Source organism: Ambystoma mexicanum, chromosome 8 (genome assembly GCF_040938575.1).
Source record: "Ambystoma mexicanum isolate Mex_15411 chromosome 8, UKY_AmexF1_1, whole genome shotgun sequence".
Lineage (NCBI taxonomy): Eukaryota > Metazoa > Chordata > Amphibia > Caudata > Ambystomatidae > Ambystoma > Ambystoma mexicanum.
The window spans coordinates 23,168,727-23,181,230 of NC_090929.1; the positions used below are offsets into that span (position 1 = coordinate 23,168,727).

General features: G+C 49.8%; 1 protein-coding gene across 8 annotated transcripts in view; it reads left to right on the plus strand.

Annotated features, from left to right (window-relative positions):
* The window catches only part of SPTAN1 (spectrin alpha, non-erythrocytic 1), a 514,843-nt gene that overhangs the window by 324,747 nt on the left and 177,592 nt on the right, over window positions 1-12,504 (plus strand). For all 8 annotated transcript variants that reach the window (XM_069609174.1, XM_069609169.1, XM_069609172.1 and 5 more), the window contains 2 exons: window positions 479-616; window positions 890-994. In XM_069609174.1, coding sequence (XP_069465275.1) covers window positions 479-616; window positions 890-994 — 243 coding nt within the window. The remainder of the gene's footprint in view (window positions 1-478; window positions 617-889; window positions 995-12,504) is intronic.

Genomic DNA, 12,504 nt, shown 5'->3' on the forward strand with positions numbered 1-12,504 from the left:
TGGAGAGTCTGTTTTTTGGTGAAGCACTAGAAGCATGGGCTGGGGCTTCAGTATATTGGTAGAGCTGTAGTTGTGGGGGTTGTTCAATCGTAGAACTAGAATTGCCTGGCTTTGCTTTTGATGTATTGGTAGAGCTCTAGGTGTATGGCTTCGGGGTCTGTATATTTAGTAGAGCTCTCACTGCATTTATTGGGGTTTTGTTTATGATGAGCTACACAGGTGATTAACCTTCCACTTATGTTTCATTGCCCCCTCAATTCTCCATTGTCAAGGATAGTCTTTGCTCTAGGACTTGTCTATTTCCAGTCTTGTGTGTTCGAGTTCCAAACCAGCAGCTCTGTGGAGGTCGCTTCAAGCTCCTGACATTGTATTGTGGAGACTATATTGTTAATATGATATGAATTGTGGAAGGGACCTAATTTTTAAACAAGCACTGCTCTGCTGATCATCCCTGCTCCTCCCCATCTCAACTTTACAGGTGCGCCTGGCCGCATTGGCTGACCAATGGCAGTTTCTGGTGCAGAAGTCGGCAGAGAAGAGCCAAAAGCTGAAGGAAGCCAACAGGCAACAGAACTTCAACACCGGCATCAAGGATTTCGACTTTTGGCTGTCAGAGGTCTGTATCGAATGCACGCTGTGCCAAAAGATGGCTAGTCCAGAAAGTGTCTCACACACATAGTCTGTGTCTAACGTGCCCTGCTCAGGGGTACAACTAATCCAGAGAGCTTGCCCTAGCCTTAAGCAGCATCAAACACGCACTGCGCCAAAACATGCCTATCCCTTTGATAGGGCGTATCGAAAGGTGACTGGGGGGAGGTAGATGGGGATAGCGACATTCACTTAAATTGAATGTACCGTTACTGACTGCTGTCTCTTTCGCCCCATGCAGGTGGATGCGCTCCTTGCGTCCGAAGATTATGGCAAGGACCTGGCATCTGTCAACAATCTGCTGAAGAAGCACCAGCTGCTGGAAGCAGATATCTCTGCCCATGAGGTAAGGATGTTCTGTCTGTGTCTATTGGTTCATGGTGGGTGCGTCTGGCACCCAGCGACTTCCAGCCAAGTAAGAGGTCAAAGTATCGAGTGCTTGCTTTTTGACTTTGAAGTAATGTTGCCCTCTCTCTGCTTGTTTAATGGCTCAGAGGGCTCAACAGCCCACATACTCTTAAGTCCTGTCCCCTTTCCTCCATACTGTATGGGCGTCCCTTCCAAGGGACGGGAGATGGAACCTTTTTCACCTGAAAAAACCTTCTTCCCCTTTAAATTTAGAGGTGTTTGGGGGTGCGACCCAGGGAGCATGCACTGCCCTGACTCGGCCCTCCGTGGGTCACACCTCAGTCCCCTTTTCTGCGTCGACGGGAGCGGGCCGAATTCACCAGCCCTCCTGGGTTTGGCTTTGGCCATGTAATTCCACATGCAGATGATACTTGTCTTTTTCTTTTCTATCAGTCAGGTACTCGGTCCTCAGGCGTCACGCTCCTCCCTGGCACATGTCGACTTATACAGGGTTCAGCAGGTTTCCAGCCTGCAACGGGCTCTTCCCAACCTCAGACCCCCACGCCCTCTGCCTATGTTTCCTTGGCCCAGACCACGGTGGCAAGTGTGTTCAGCATGTGGCTCGCTGTCCTCGAAAGAGCTGAAGAGCAGACTAGCCAGGTGGAGGGAGCTCTTCCAGAAGTTGCCTCCAGACGACCTTAAGAACTTCGTGAAACATCGAACCAAGCCCAAGGTAGGGCTGATATTCTCCATCGCACCCCGCAAGGGAGACTCCTTCCCAGGGACTCTCACGCGTGGGAGGGGCTGGTCCGGTCCTTCTACCAGCACGTGCACCGAGGCTGCTGCAGCTACCGGCCTCCAGGCCGAGGGATCCTCGGATCTTTCCGGTGATGGTGTTGAGGGACCGGAAGTTTCTTTTACTGGGTTTTCACCCGAGGGGCTATGCCCTTGTAACGTCCCCATGGCCGAGGGGCTATGCCCTTATACCGGCAATACGTCCAAGGGGGTGCCTAAACGCAGCTCTACCGACTCCCGGGTCGAGGGGCCCACACCTACGGGGCCTAGGCCCGAGGAGCAGGGCCCACACCTACAGGGCCTAGGCCCGAGGAGCAGGGTAGACCTTGTGATCCAAACGCAAGAGTCTTGGATGAGGCCGGGCTCCGTGGGATGAGCAACACGTCGCAGGCACGTGGCAGGCAGCTCGACAAAATGGCTGCTGCGCCAGACCGAGCCACCTGTCGGACTCCATTCCAGGAATTCAGCTAAGAATGAGTGTCAAGGTGAGACTTGCCTCAACCAGGTACGCGGTCTACAACCTACCCCTCTTTTGCGCAGGGCAGCTTTCCTTTGCGTCCGTATGGGCAGGGTATGCAGTGGCTCCAGCAGCTCCCCGCAACCCCGTCAGCACCCCCTGCCACCTCCTCGGCCAGTGAAGGTCTTCTTCGAGAGGTTCCTCGGCCTCACAAAGTCACCTCGCATGAGGTTATCCTCAAAGAGGCCATCAGGGAAGTCCTTCCCACAATGCTAGTGGCACCACAGATGCCTCTGCCAGCGCCCCAGGGCCCGGTGCAGCCGCCTCCTCCAGCTCCCCAGCCTACTCCTCACGCGGCTCTGTACCAGCCTCCGCCGCCTCCTCAGCTGCGGTCCCTGTACCCCAGCCTCCGCCGCGAACTACTCCTCCACAGGATCTCCCAGATCCACAAGATCCGGATGAGGAGGGGGATCCGGACACTCCATCCTCAGCCAGGGCTTTCCACAAACATCTTGCTGGGCTGGCGGAGTATCTGGTCCTACCCCAACCCGAGGTCAAGCAGCCGGCTGAGGGGTTCTGGCGGAAGTCCTCACACGACGCCCCTCTGCCAAATCGGGGATTCCTCTGCAGACTGATATAGGCTCTCTGGCCAAGAAAGGCTGGCTCAAACCCCACTCAGCCCAGCCAGTCAATCGATGCCTACACTCCAAGTACAGGCAGATGGAGGGGCTACTCTTGCTCTCGGGCCATCCTCAGCCACACTCCTTGGTGATCACTGCGGCATCACTATACTCAAAGCCTCAGTCGTCGTCCTCCTCTGCGGTGCTGGTAGGCAAGGAGGAGAAGATCTTGGGGGAGTATGGCAAGAAACTCTATTCCAACGCGTCTTTACATATTTGTCAGGCCAACGCAGATGCCATGCTGGCTGCCGCCAACCAAAGATTATGGAGGGAAATTGTGGACTTCCTCCCGGAACTCCCCACCCAGAGCCAATCATGCTTTAAGGCGGGGCTAGCAGAGGCCAAGCTGCTGGCGCATTGTTAGGCAGAATTGCATTCAGTACCCTCTGGGACCACCACATACAATTAGGACTACACTTTGTTATAAGTCTGTACTACATAGTTTGTGGTAGCGAGCTGAGCAGCCAGGCTCATCTCAAGAGGGAATGTGAGCAGTAAAAGAAGTTACACACGGGACTGTCAATCACAGTGGTTCAAGCAGACACTTCTACTCAAGGTTTCTTGGTAAAACACTTACATATTTATTACACAATCATTTAGAAAACATCCACTAGAAGGAGGCAACACAAATATACTTCAACACAAAACCAATAAGTTTCTTAACAATTTAAGCTCCACTGAAATAGCAGCCAAAGGACATTTCAGTCAATTTAAATGGGAAGGCAAAGGCAAAAGTTAATAGAATAGATCACAAATACTTTTAGGCAGTGCAAATAGTTTCAGTTCACTAGAGGACTCGATTCAGTTCAATAGACATAGGCCAAAGTCACGCCAGGATTTTCGCCATTCAGAAGAAAAACCAGTCGAGCCTGAGAGTTGCGCTGGACCTTTCCAGCCTCAACCTCTCCTTATCCCTGCAAAAATTCAAGATGGTTACGCCAGCTTTTATAGCGGAGACATTGGGGGAGACTGGATGCGCTCCATGGACCTGAAGGACGCGTACCTTCCCCTCCCGATTTGGCTGCCCCATCGGTCTTTCCTTGGTTTCAGGATCGTGGGCTACCATTTTCAGTTCAAGGTCCTCCCGTTTGGCCTCAACTCAGCCCCCAGCGTCTTCACGAGGCTCATGAATGCGGCGGCGGCCCTCAGAGCGCAGAGCCTCCACATCTACCCATACCTCGACGACTGGCTCGTCAGGGCTACATCTCCGGAAGCGGTTCACCACTCTTCCCATGCCCTGGGCTTTTCGCTCAATCTCAAGAAGTCGCAGCTGAAACCCACGCAGACTCTGACATTTTTTGGCCTCATTTGGGACACGTGGTCCCTGAAGGTATTTCCTTCGGAGGACAAAATCTCGGCTATCAAGAAGGCCACCACCCACTTCCTCAACAGAGAAGTGACCTCGGCATGGTGGTACCAACATCTCGTGGGTCTAATGGCGGCGGTCCTATTAGTCGCCACGCACACAAGACGAAGGATGAGGAGGATTCAGCTGCACTTCGCGGCCTCATGGAACCAGGAGCGCAGATCTCAATCCGAGATGAATGTTCCTCCATTTCTCCACCCGGACATGGCTTGGTGGTCCAGAGACTGCAACCTATGGATGGGCCAGCCCTTCCGACCACCCACTCCGCAGGCCACCGTCACCACGGAATCCTCGATAGAGTGCTGGGTAGCCACCCTGGACAAACTCTGTCCACGGCACCGGACTCTCGTGGGCAAGGTTGTCCTCATCCAGACAGACAACTCGGCCAGTATGTACTACGTCAACAAGCAGGGAGGCACCAGACCCCCTCTGTGCAGACTGGCGATCAGCATGTGGGAGTGGGCCCTGGAAAATGACATTTACCTCACGGCAGTCCACCTCCAGGTTGAATCCAACCTGGAAGCGGACAGGCTGAGCAGGCCTGGAGCAGACAATTACGAGTGGCAGTTAAACGACCTAGTTATTCAGGAGATCTTCAACAGGTGAGGCCACCACCAGGTGGATCACTTTGCCTCCTGGTACAACAAGAAGTGTCCCCAGTTCACATCCTGGCAAGGTCAGGGCCCCGGCTCTCTGGGCGACGCATTCCATCTCCAGTGGACTGGCATGAAAGCCTATGCCTTTCCGCCCACCCCCCCCCGATTCACAGAGTAATAAGCAAAATCAAGGAGTCTCGCCAAGTCATCATTCTAATAGCTCCATGGTTGCCGGCCAGGCCATGGTTTTTGGAGCTACTCAGTCTCTCGGAAGTGCCCCCGATTCACCTCCCGACGGGCCCAGCATATCTTCTGGCACAGCAGGGGGCAGAGTAATCCACCTTGCGTCAGGAAAACTAGCCCTCAAAGCGTGGTACCTGAGCAGGTAACGCTGCGGCACCTCAGCCTCTCACAGGCCAATCTGGAGATCATACAGGGCACCAGGAGCAAAGCTACTAGGGCCCAGTACAAAAGCAAGTGGACCAGATTCTGCCACTGGGTAGACTCCAAGGGAATCGACCCCCCCCCCCCCCATCCCCAACCTCCCTCTGGCGTGCCCCTTGGACGACATGCTCTCCTTCTCAGCGCACCTCGCCCACTCAGGCATTCAGGTGGACACTGGCCGCACATACCTCGCAGCCATTGGGTTTACAGGAACTCTGAGGAAGGCATCTTCTTCTCCTCATCCAATCCCATCGTCAAACATCTGACGGGACTCGCAAGTCTCTACCCGCCCGTCAAGACTGCACCCGGTGTGGGACCTTAACATAGTCTTGGGCGTCTTGGCACACAAACCATTCAAGCCAATGGCATCCGTGGACATCAAGCTGGTCACCATCAAGACAGCCTTACTAGTCGGCCTCGGCTCGTAGAGTCAGCGAAATGCAGGCGCTGGTCGCCTTGGAACCATATACTAACTTTCACAACGACAAAGTGTTTGGCAGAGTTTGTATGCAGTACCCTTTGGGACCACTACACACAACTATGAATACAGGTGTAAGCAGTCGGTAGAAGTCTACTAGACAGTTTTTGGTAGCAGAGCTGAGCAGCCAGGCTTATCTCAAGAGGGAATGTGGCTGTAATGACGTTACAGAGTTCTACAATCACAGGTGTTCAAATAAATGTACACTTAAGGTTTCCTGGTTAAACACTTATTCATTTATTCAACAGTCAGTTATAAAACATTCACTAGAAGGAGGCAGTTAAATATTATACACAAATACACTTCAGTATTATACTCATTAAGTTTCTGAGGCATTCAGACTACTTTCAAGGGGGAGCAAAATGGCATTCACAATACTTTGAAGTAGGAGCAAACGGGAATAGGTTCAGAACATGAAAGGATTACAATTTCTTAGACAGTGCAGATACTTTGAGTTCACCAGAAGAGTCAATTTAATAGGTTAGGCGAAAGCCAATCGGCTAAAGTCTTGTATAGGTAAAAACGGTGCTGGTAAGTAAACGGTAAGTCTCTGTGGAAGTTCTTAGAAGTAGTTTGTAAGCAGAAGAATTATATGTTGGGTCACAAGCTGATTAGGCCTGCTAGTTGCGAAAGTTTCAAGCACTTTCACCGCAAAAGGCAAGTACGCTCAGTCTTGTTTCGCAGTACCTAACAAATGAAGAAAAAGATGCAGCTGGTGCCTTCTGTTCCTGGCAGTTCATGCAGATCTCGCTGTTCCTGGGCCTCAGTCGTGGGGACAAGAGGGAGGACGTCGGGACTACTGCACTGCACGGGGACTGGTCAAAAAGCTGGCACTGGTAAATCTTCAATTCCGGTAGCTGTAGTCAAGCACACAAACTGGTGGTACCGCTCCCTGGTTATTCAGTTTCCTGCAGCACTCTGAGGAACATACAACCAGCTCCTAGAATGGTATCTAGGTGGCTTAGTGTCGAGTTAATTGGTCCCACCAATTCAAAGGTAGAATAAGTCCTTTCAGGGCTTCTCTGTCAAGATGAACTTAGCAATTTGGACCTGCAGCAACGCTTCACCGGGCAAACCAACGGTCCAGGAGTTGCAGCAGCCGTCCTCTTCAAGCTCGTCTTCGGTTCTTTCGTTCCAGTGGTGGACTCTGCCTTCCAAGCCAAGAGACTTGCCTTTTATCCAGTTTCCTCCCATTAATTCCAGCCTACCTGCCACTCACACAGCAGGGCGGCAGTCCTTGCCGGACAGTCAGCCAGCCAATCACGCCAGAGTGCATTTAGGTCTCCTTGGAGACTAAGCACAGGGAGTTTTTAGGCAACTCCCTCACTTCCTGCCCACCCCAGACACTCGGGCGCCAGAGGCGGTCTTCAGTCCTGAAGCCCGCCAAAGGCAATGGAACAAAGGGACCAAACCTGGTTTGGCACGCAGAGACAAACTCTAGAAGGACCTTTCCAAAAAGCAGCGAAGTGATATTGACTTTACTTAAATTTTGTAACTTTCTAGATCCAGCACACACTATCTTACCATAGGGTGCTGGAGGGGTTACTTGGTATCTGTTAGGCAGAATCCTGTGCAGTTCCCTTGGGGAACACTGCAAAAAGATTAAGACTACAGGAGTAAGCAGTAAACCCAATTGATAGCAGTCTGCACCACCCAGATTTACCTGGTAGCTGTGGCTGAGCAGTCAGACTTCTCTCAAGAAGAGTAGGGCAGTATACAGAGGATACACAAAAGAGCTAAAAACACAGTAGAGCAAGCAAACACTGACCAGAGCTTGGCATCAAAAGTATATAATTATTTAACACACACTTAAAAAATACACTAGCACTATAAATCAAAGCAAGTTCAAACGCAGTCAGAAAAGTATACACACCTCCCTTAAGAATTATTAGAGAAGTCTAAGTCAAAACACCACTTTTTGTCAAAACAGAGGAGTGCGTAACTTAGATGACACTCCAATAATTAAGTAAAAGGGAGAGAAAAAGGCAGGTCATGAAAATAAAACAGTTCCCAACACTTTTAAAAGACCAAAACAAGTTAAAGACGGCAGTGTCTACTGTAGAGCCAAAGCTCATGGGCCAGGCCCACTTTAAATGGAGCAAGGTGAAATGTGCCCAAGATCACACAGTGAGAAATGCATTCAAGTCTTTGTAAAAATGTTCAAAAGAGGTTGGGTTGTGTCTGAAGGTAAAGTTAGAAGGTCTGGGGCCAAACCAGTTGGAAAGCAAAGGATTTAAGGGTCACCTTTAGCAAACCGAAGAAAGGGAGGCCAGGTGGAACACTATCTTTAAAGTTGAGGAAGCTCCAGCGGTGGCAGTTGTTCCTGGCAGCGGGGGCAGTTCGTGGTTTCGACCAGGGGAAGAGAGGATCTCGTCGAGGAGTAAACTTGGAGTCGTTGCACTGCCCAGGGAAGAGACCAGCTGCGGAGTTTGTCGGTTAAAAGGTGCGTTCCTGTTATTCGCGGTCACAGTGGTGAAGCTTGGCTATCCGGCCGCCGAGGTGCTTGGCACGGGTGATTCGACCGAAAGACGTCCTGGAAGGTGAAAATGGTGAACTGGTTGATCCCACCAGCTCAGAGGAAGAAGACTCTTTCAGCAGAAGATCTTCTCTTGTCGTCGGGAAAGTGGTGAAGTCGTTGCAGCAGGGCTCCACCGGTGGTGTCATCATTGCAGATGGCGACTTCTGAACTTCCAGTCCCGAAAGCCCTGCTTTTATGCAGAAAAACCCCCATTCAACAGCCTAGCTGTCACTCATACATGCTAAGTGGTGAGCCGGGCAAATCAGAACAGAGTGCGACTTGAGTTGCCAAGGCAACGTAGTCCAGGGTGCCCATTCCCCCACCCACACATCCTGTGGGACCCAGACAGAGTGGCACCAGTTGAAGGGCTTCTGTGGAGAAGCCCGCCAAAAAATGGAACAAAGGGCCCGACCTTGGTTGGAGTTACAGAGACGGACCCGAATGCCATTTTAGAAAAGAGTTCTGGCGAAAAGACCCAGCCGGTGATTTTATATTAAATAAATAAACCGGCGGTATCTTTAAAATCAATGGAAAAATCCCACAGGAAATATTCCGGTGGAATATTTTGCATGGTAACCATTGCCACCAGCCAGAAACTCGACAAGGGGGGGACTGGACAGTGCCCCTTTGGAAACAGACCCAGGGGCAATCGAATTAACCCCTTCCAGTACTTCCACAATATGATGGTTTGTACTGGTTCTGTTCACAATTTTGGACTAGTAAAGTCAATGGTGACTTTACATGCCCTGGGAGACGGTAGTCAGTCCCAGGGTATGGAGTTTGTTTGGGGGCCACTATGACACCCCTGTGTTACTGCACTGAGGGTGCTGTGTAACGCATACACAAAAACAGATGATACCCTATGGAGCAAAAAAACCCCATAGCCCACAAGCACACAAAAAGTCAGACATACCTCAAATCATGCCTAAGAGTGGGAGGAAAAGAGTCTCACTCTTAGCAGGAGAAAAAACAAACAGCAAAGCTGCTGGGGGACTCACTAGGTTTGGGAAATTAGCCTTATAAGATAATTCTCCCTAACACTATCCCCTTTGTCTAGTTTCTCATGTAACATTTTTATGTTGCCCTTTCTACAATTAACGGCTGGTGGCAGTGGTTTGTTTTCCTACCATTGTGTGCTTTTACCGCGGGCTGCAATAAGACACCCATGTGTACCTATTTTGTCAAAATTGCCCAGTCTTCTTTTTTTGCCATTTCTTGTTGGAAAGGTCCTTCTTGAGATTTACTCAGCGCGCCAAACCAGGTTTTGTCTTTGGCAGGATTCACTGGTGAAGTCTGCCTCTAGTTCCAGGGTGTCTGGCAGGGGCAGGAAGTGAGGGAGGTGCCCGAAACTCCCTGTGCTTAGTCTCATAGAACACAGTAATGCACCCAAAGGTGATTGGCCGGCTGGCTGTCCGGCAAGGACAGCCACCCTGCTGTGTGATTGACAGCTAGGCTGGAATGAAAGGGAGAAACCTGCATAAAAGGTGAGGCTTTTTGCTTGGAAGGCAGAGTCGACCACTGGACGAAGGAATCCGAAGAAGAACTTGGAAGAGACGCCTGCTGCAACTCCTGGACCGTTGGTTTGCCCGGTGAAGCCCTGCTGCATTGCTGAAGCTCTGAATTTGCCTCGACTAGAGAAGCCCTGCAACGGACGACTTCTCCACTTGGGTTGGTGGGACCAGTCGACCCCAAAGTGAACTCGTCTGGACATCCTCTTGGAGCTGGCTGTACTTCCATTGCTGCTGCAGGAACCAATTGCCAGAGAGAGGAACACCAGATTAGTGTATCGCTTTTAAGTCAGACCCGCGCTCCAGGAAGATCCTCCGGACTCCCATGAAGCAGGACTGACCAAGCCTGAGCCACCTCGGCAGAGTGCTGGACCCCAGATGCGAGGAAAGTCCATTAAGGTATCCGAGAACCGTGGTGGGGCTGTTTGTGAGCCGCAGGGAGCTGAAACCATGAAGTGCTGCTGATCTGAAGTTTGCCCATTGCTGCCATCAACCTTCCATTCGTAGTGCAGGAGTCCCTAGACGTTGTCCCTCTTGTCCCCACGACTGAGGCCCAGGAACACAGGCCTTGCAGACCTACCGGAACAGAAGCCGGCTGGATCCAGTTTTCTTGAAAGAAAAGATACTGTAAAACTAAGTGGACTTGCGTTGTGTAGCCTTGCTAGCTCTCAGTTGATTGCTCTCTTTGGTGCCGTGGCAAAGTTGCTTGCTGCTCTGTCCCTCACAAGTCTCCCAGCGTGTGGCCTTACAGTGATTTCATTTTTATACAAAAACTTCTAAAAAATTGAAAGTTTTTTTTACCTACCTGCAAGAAGTGCTTCAGCTCACCTAGACTTCTGCTACACTAACATTGGCTGTCCTGGCTCCCTGAAAGACCCTTCTTACATCTGACTTTGTGCTTTGCCTTTCCCTCACTTTGCTCGGGCTTCTAACTTTGACCCCAGGGGCATTACTTTTTTATTTTTTTTATTTGTTTTTGGTTTATGAGAAAACCTTTACAAAGAAAGAATATTGAAAGTTCCAATTTCATACAAAAAGCAGTTTCCTGCGTATTTAAGAATACAGGAAGCGAAGGAGTAAAGTGACAAAAATAAAATAACAAGGCAAAATAGAGGCTCAGAAACCAGGGATTTGACTAGACAGACTGATCCCCTTGACTGGAGAGTTCAAGAACATGACTAATCTGTTGATAGTTCCTTAAGATAGTAAGGTTCTCAAATGTTTACTATCTCAGCAGTTAGCATGACTTCTTGGCCAGAGATCAGTCTATCCCAAAATGCGTCCTGGACTAGGCTCTCCCCTCTAGTTACAAATCTCCCCAGTGATGATACCCTGATCGCCCATATGCCTTCGCACTCCAGCAGCAGGTGTTTGAGGGATTGTAAATTCGGAGAGGCACAGATCTTGCAAAAGCTTATTGCCTTCTCACCCTGGTTTCTTTGGTCCAGTATTTCACCCGTGTGGGCTATATTCAGTCTGAGTCTGAGGAAATTGTTTCTGATTCTTTGGTCCGGGGGAATTTTTCCAGGTAGCGCGGGATGGTGCCGAGCTTTCTCTCCGCTGTCAGGAATAGGTTTGGGGGGGTTAAGCCTTCTGATTCCCTCGATCGGTTTAATCCAGTCCTCAGTTTCTAATATTTTTTTGACTTTCTTAGGATTTTGTGTGAGAGTTTCTGTTGTTAATTCCAGCCTATGTAAAATGCAGCCAATCTTTTCTTCCAAGCCGAGGAGTTTTTTTGATTTTGACTTTTTTAGATGTTGATTTACGTCGAAGAAAACGGTGGATACATTAGCTGTAATTATGTTACGATAGAGGGACAGTAGCTTCCACTCTGCGCGGCAATTCAGAGAGGTCAGACCCAACTCAAATCTCAGACTAGCGAGATGAGTGCACGATGGAAGATGAAGAGAGGATTTCCACAAAGAGCCCTCAACTTTGCTCCAATCATAGTTCCACAAAAGAGGCTTTGCCTCAAGGCCGTAGAGAAGGACCGGGACAAATTTGCCTATGTAGAACTTCTTGAGCGGAATTATAGAAAATTTGCAGAATCTTCCATTAAGATTTTTCATTTGTGCAATAATTTTTGATTTCTTCCCCAGAATGGAGTGTATCACCTTGTTTAAGGTAGGGTGGCCAAGAATTTCATATCCCAGGTATGTTAACTCGTCCACCCGTGGGATTGCTTTGCTGTCCAAAACCCAGTTTCTTGAGGTCACCCTTTTTTTTTGCATGTTTAAAGATGAGGACCTTAGATTTAGATGGATTATGAGACCGTTCAGTTTGGCATACTTATTAAGTTTGGATAGGAGTTGTTGTAACCCTATCGCTGAACCATCCAGTAGCACCAAGTCATCTGCGTAGGCTAACCAATGGAGTTTTCTTCCATTAATACTCGGGCAGATTAATGATGCAGATGCTAGGAAGTCTCCAATGTCTGAAAGAAACAAATTAAAGAATAATGGTGCGCCCAAGCAACCTTGCCGTACTCCCTTCAGGACTTTGATTGTTTCAGATAAATTGCCTGGTTCGTCCAATCTCACTCTGATGGTAATGTTCTTGTGGAGTTCTATAAGCATTGCAAGAAGGGGTGCCGGAATCCCCCAATTATTTAGTTTCTGCCAGAGGAGGGATCTGTCTACAAGGTTGAACGCTTTTGATAAGTCGAC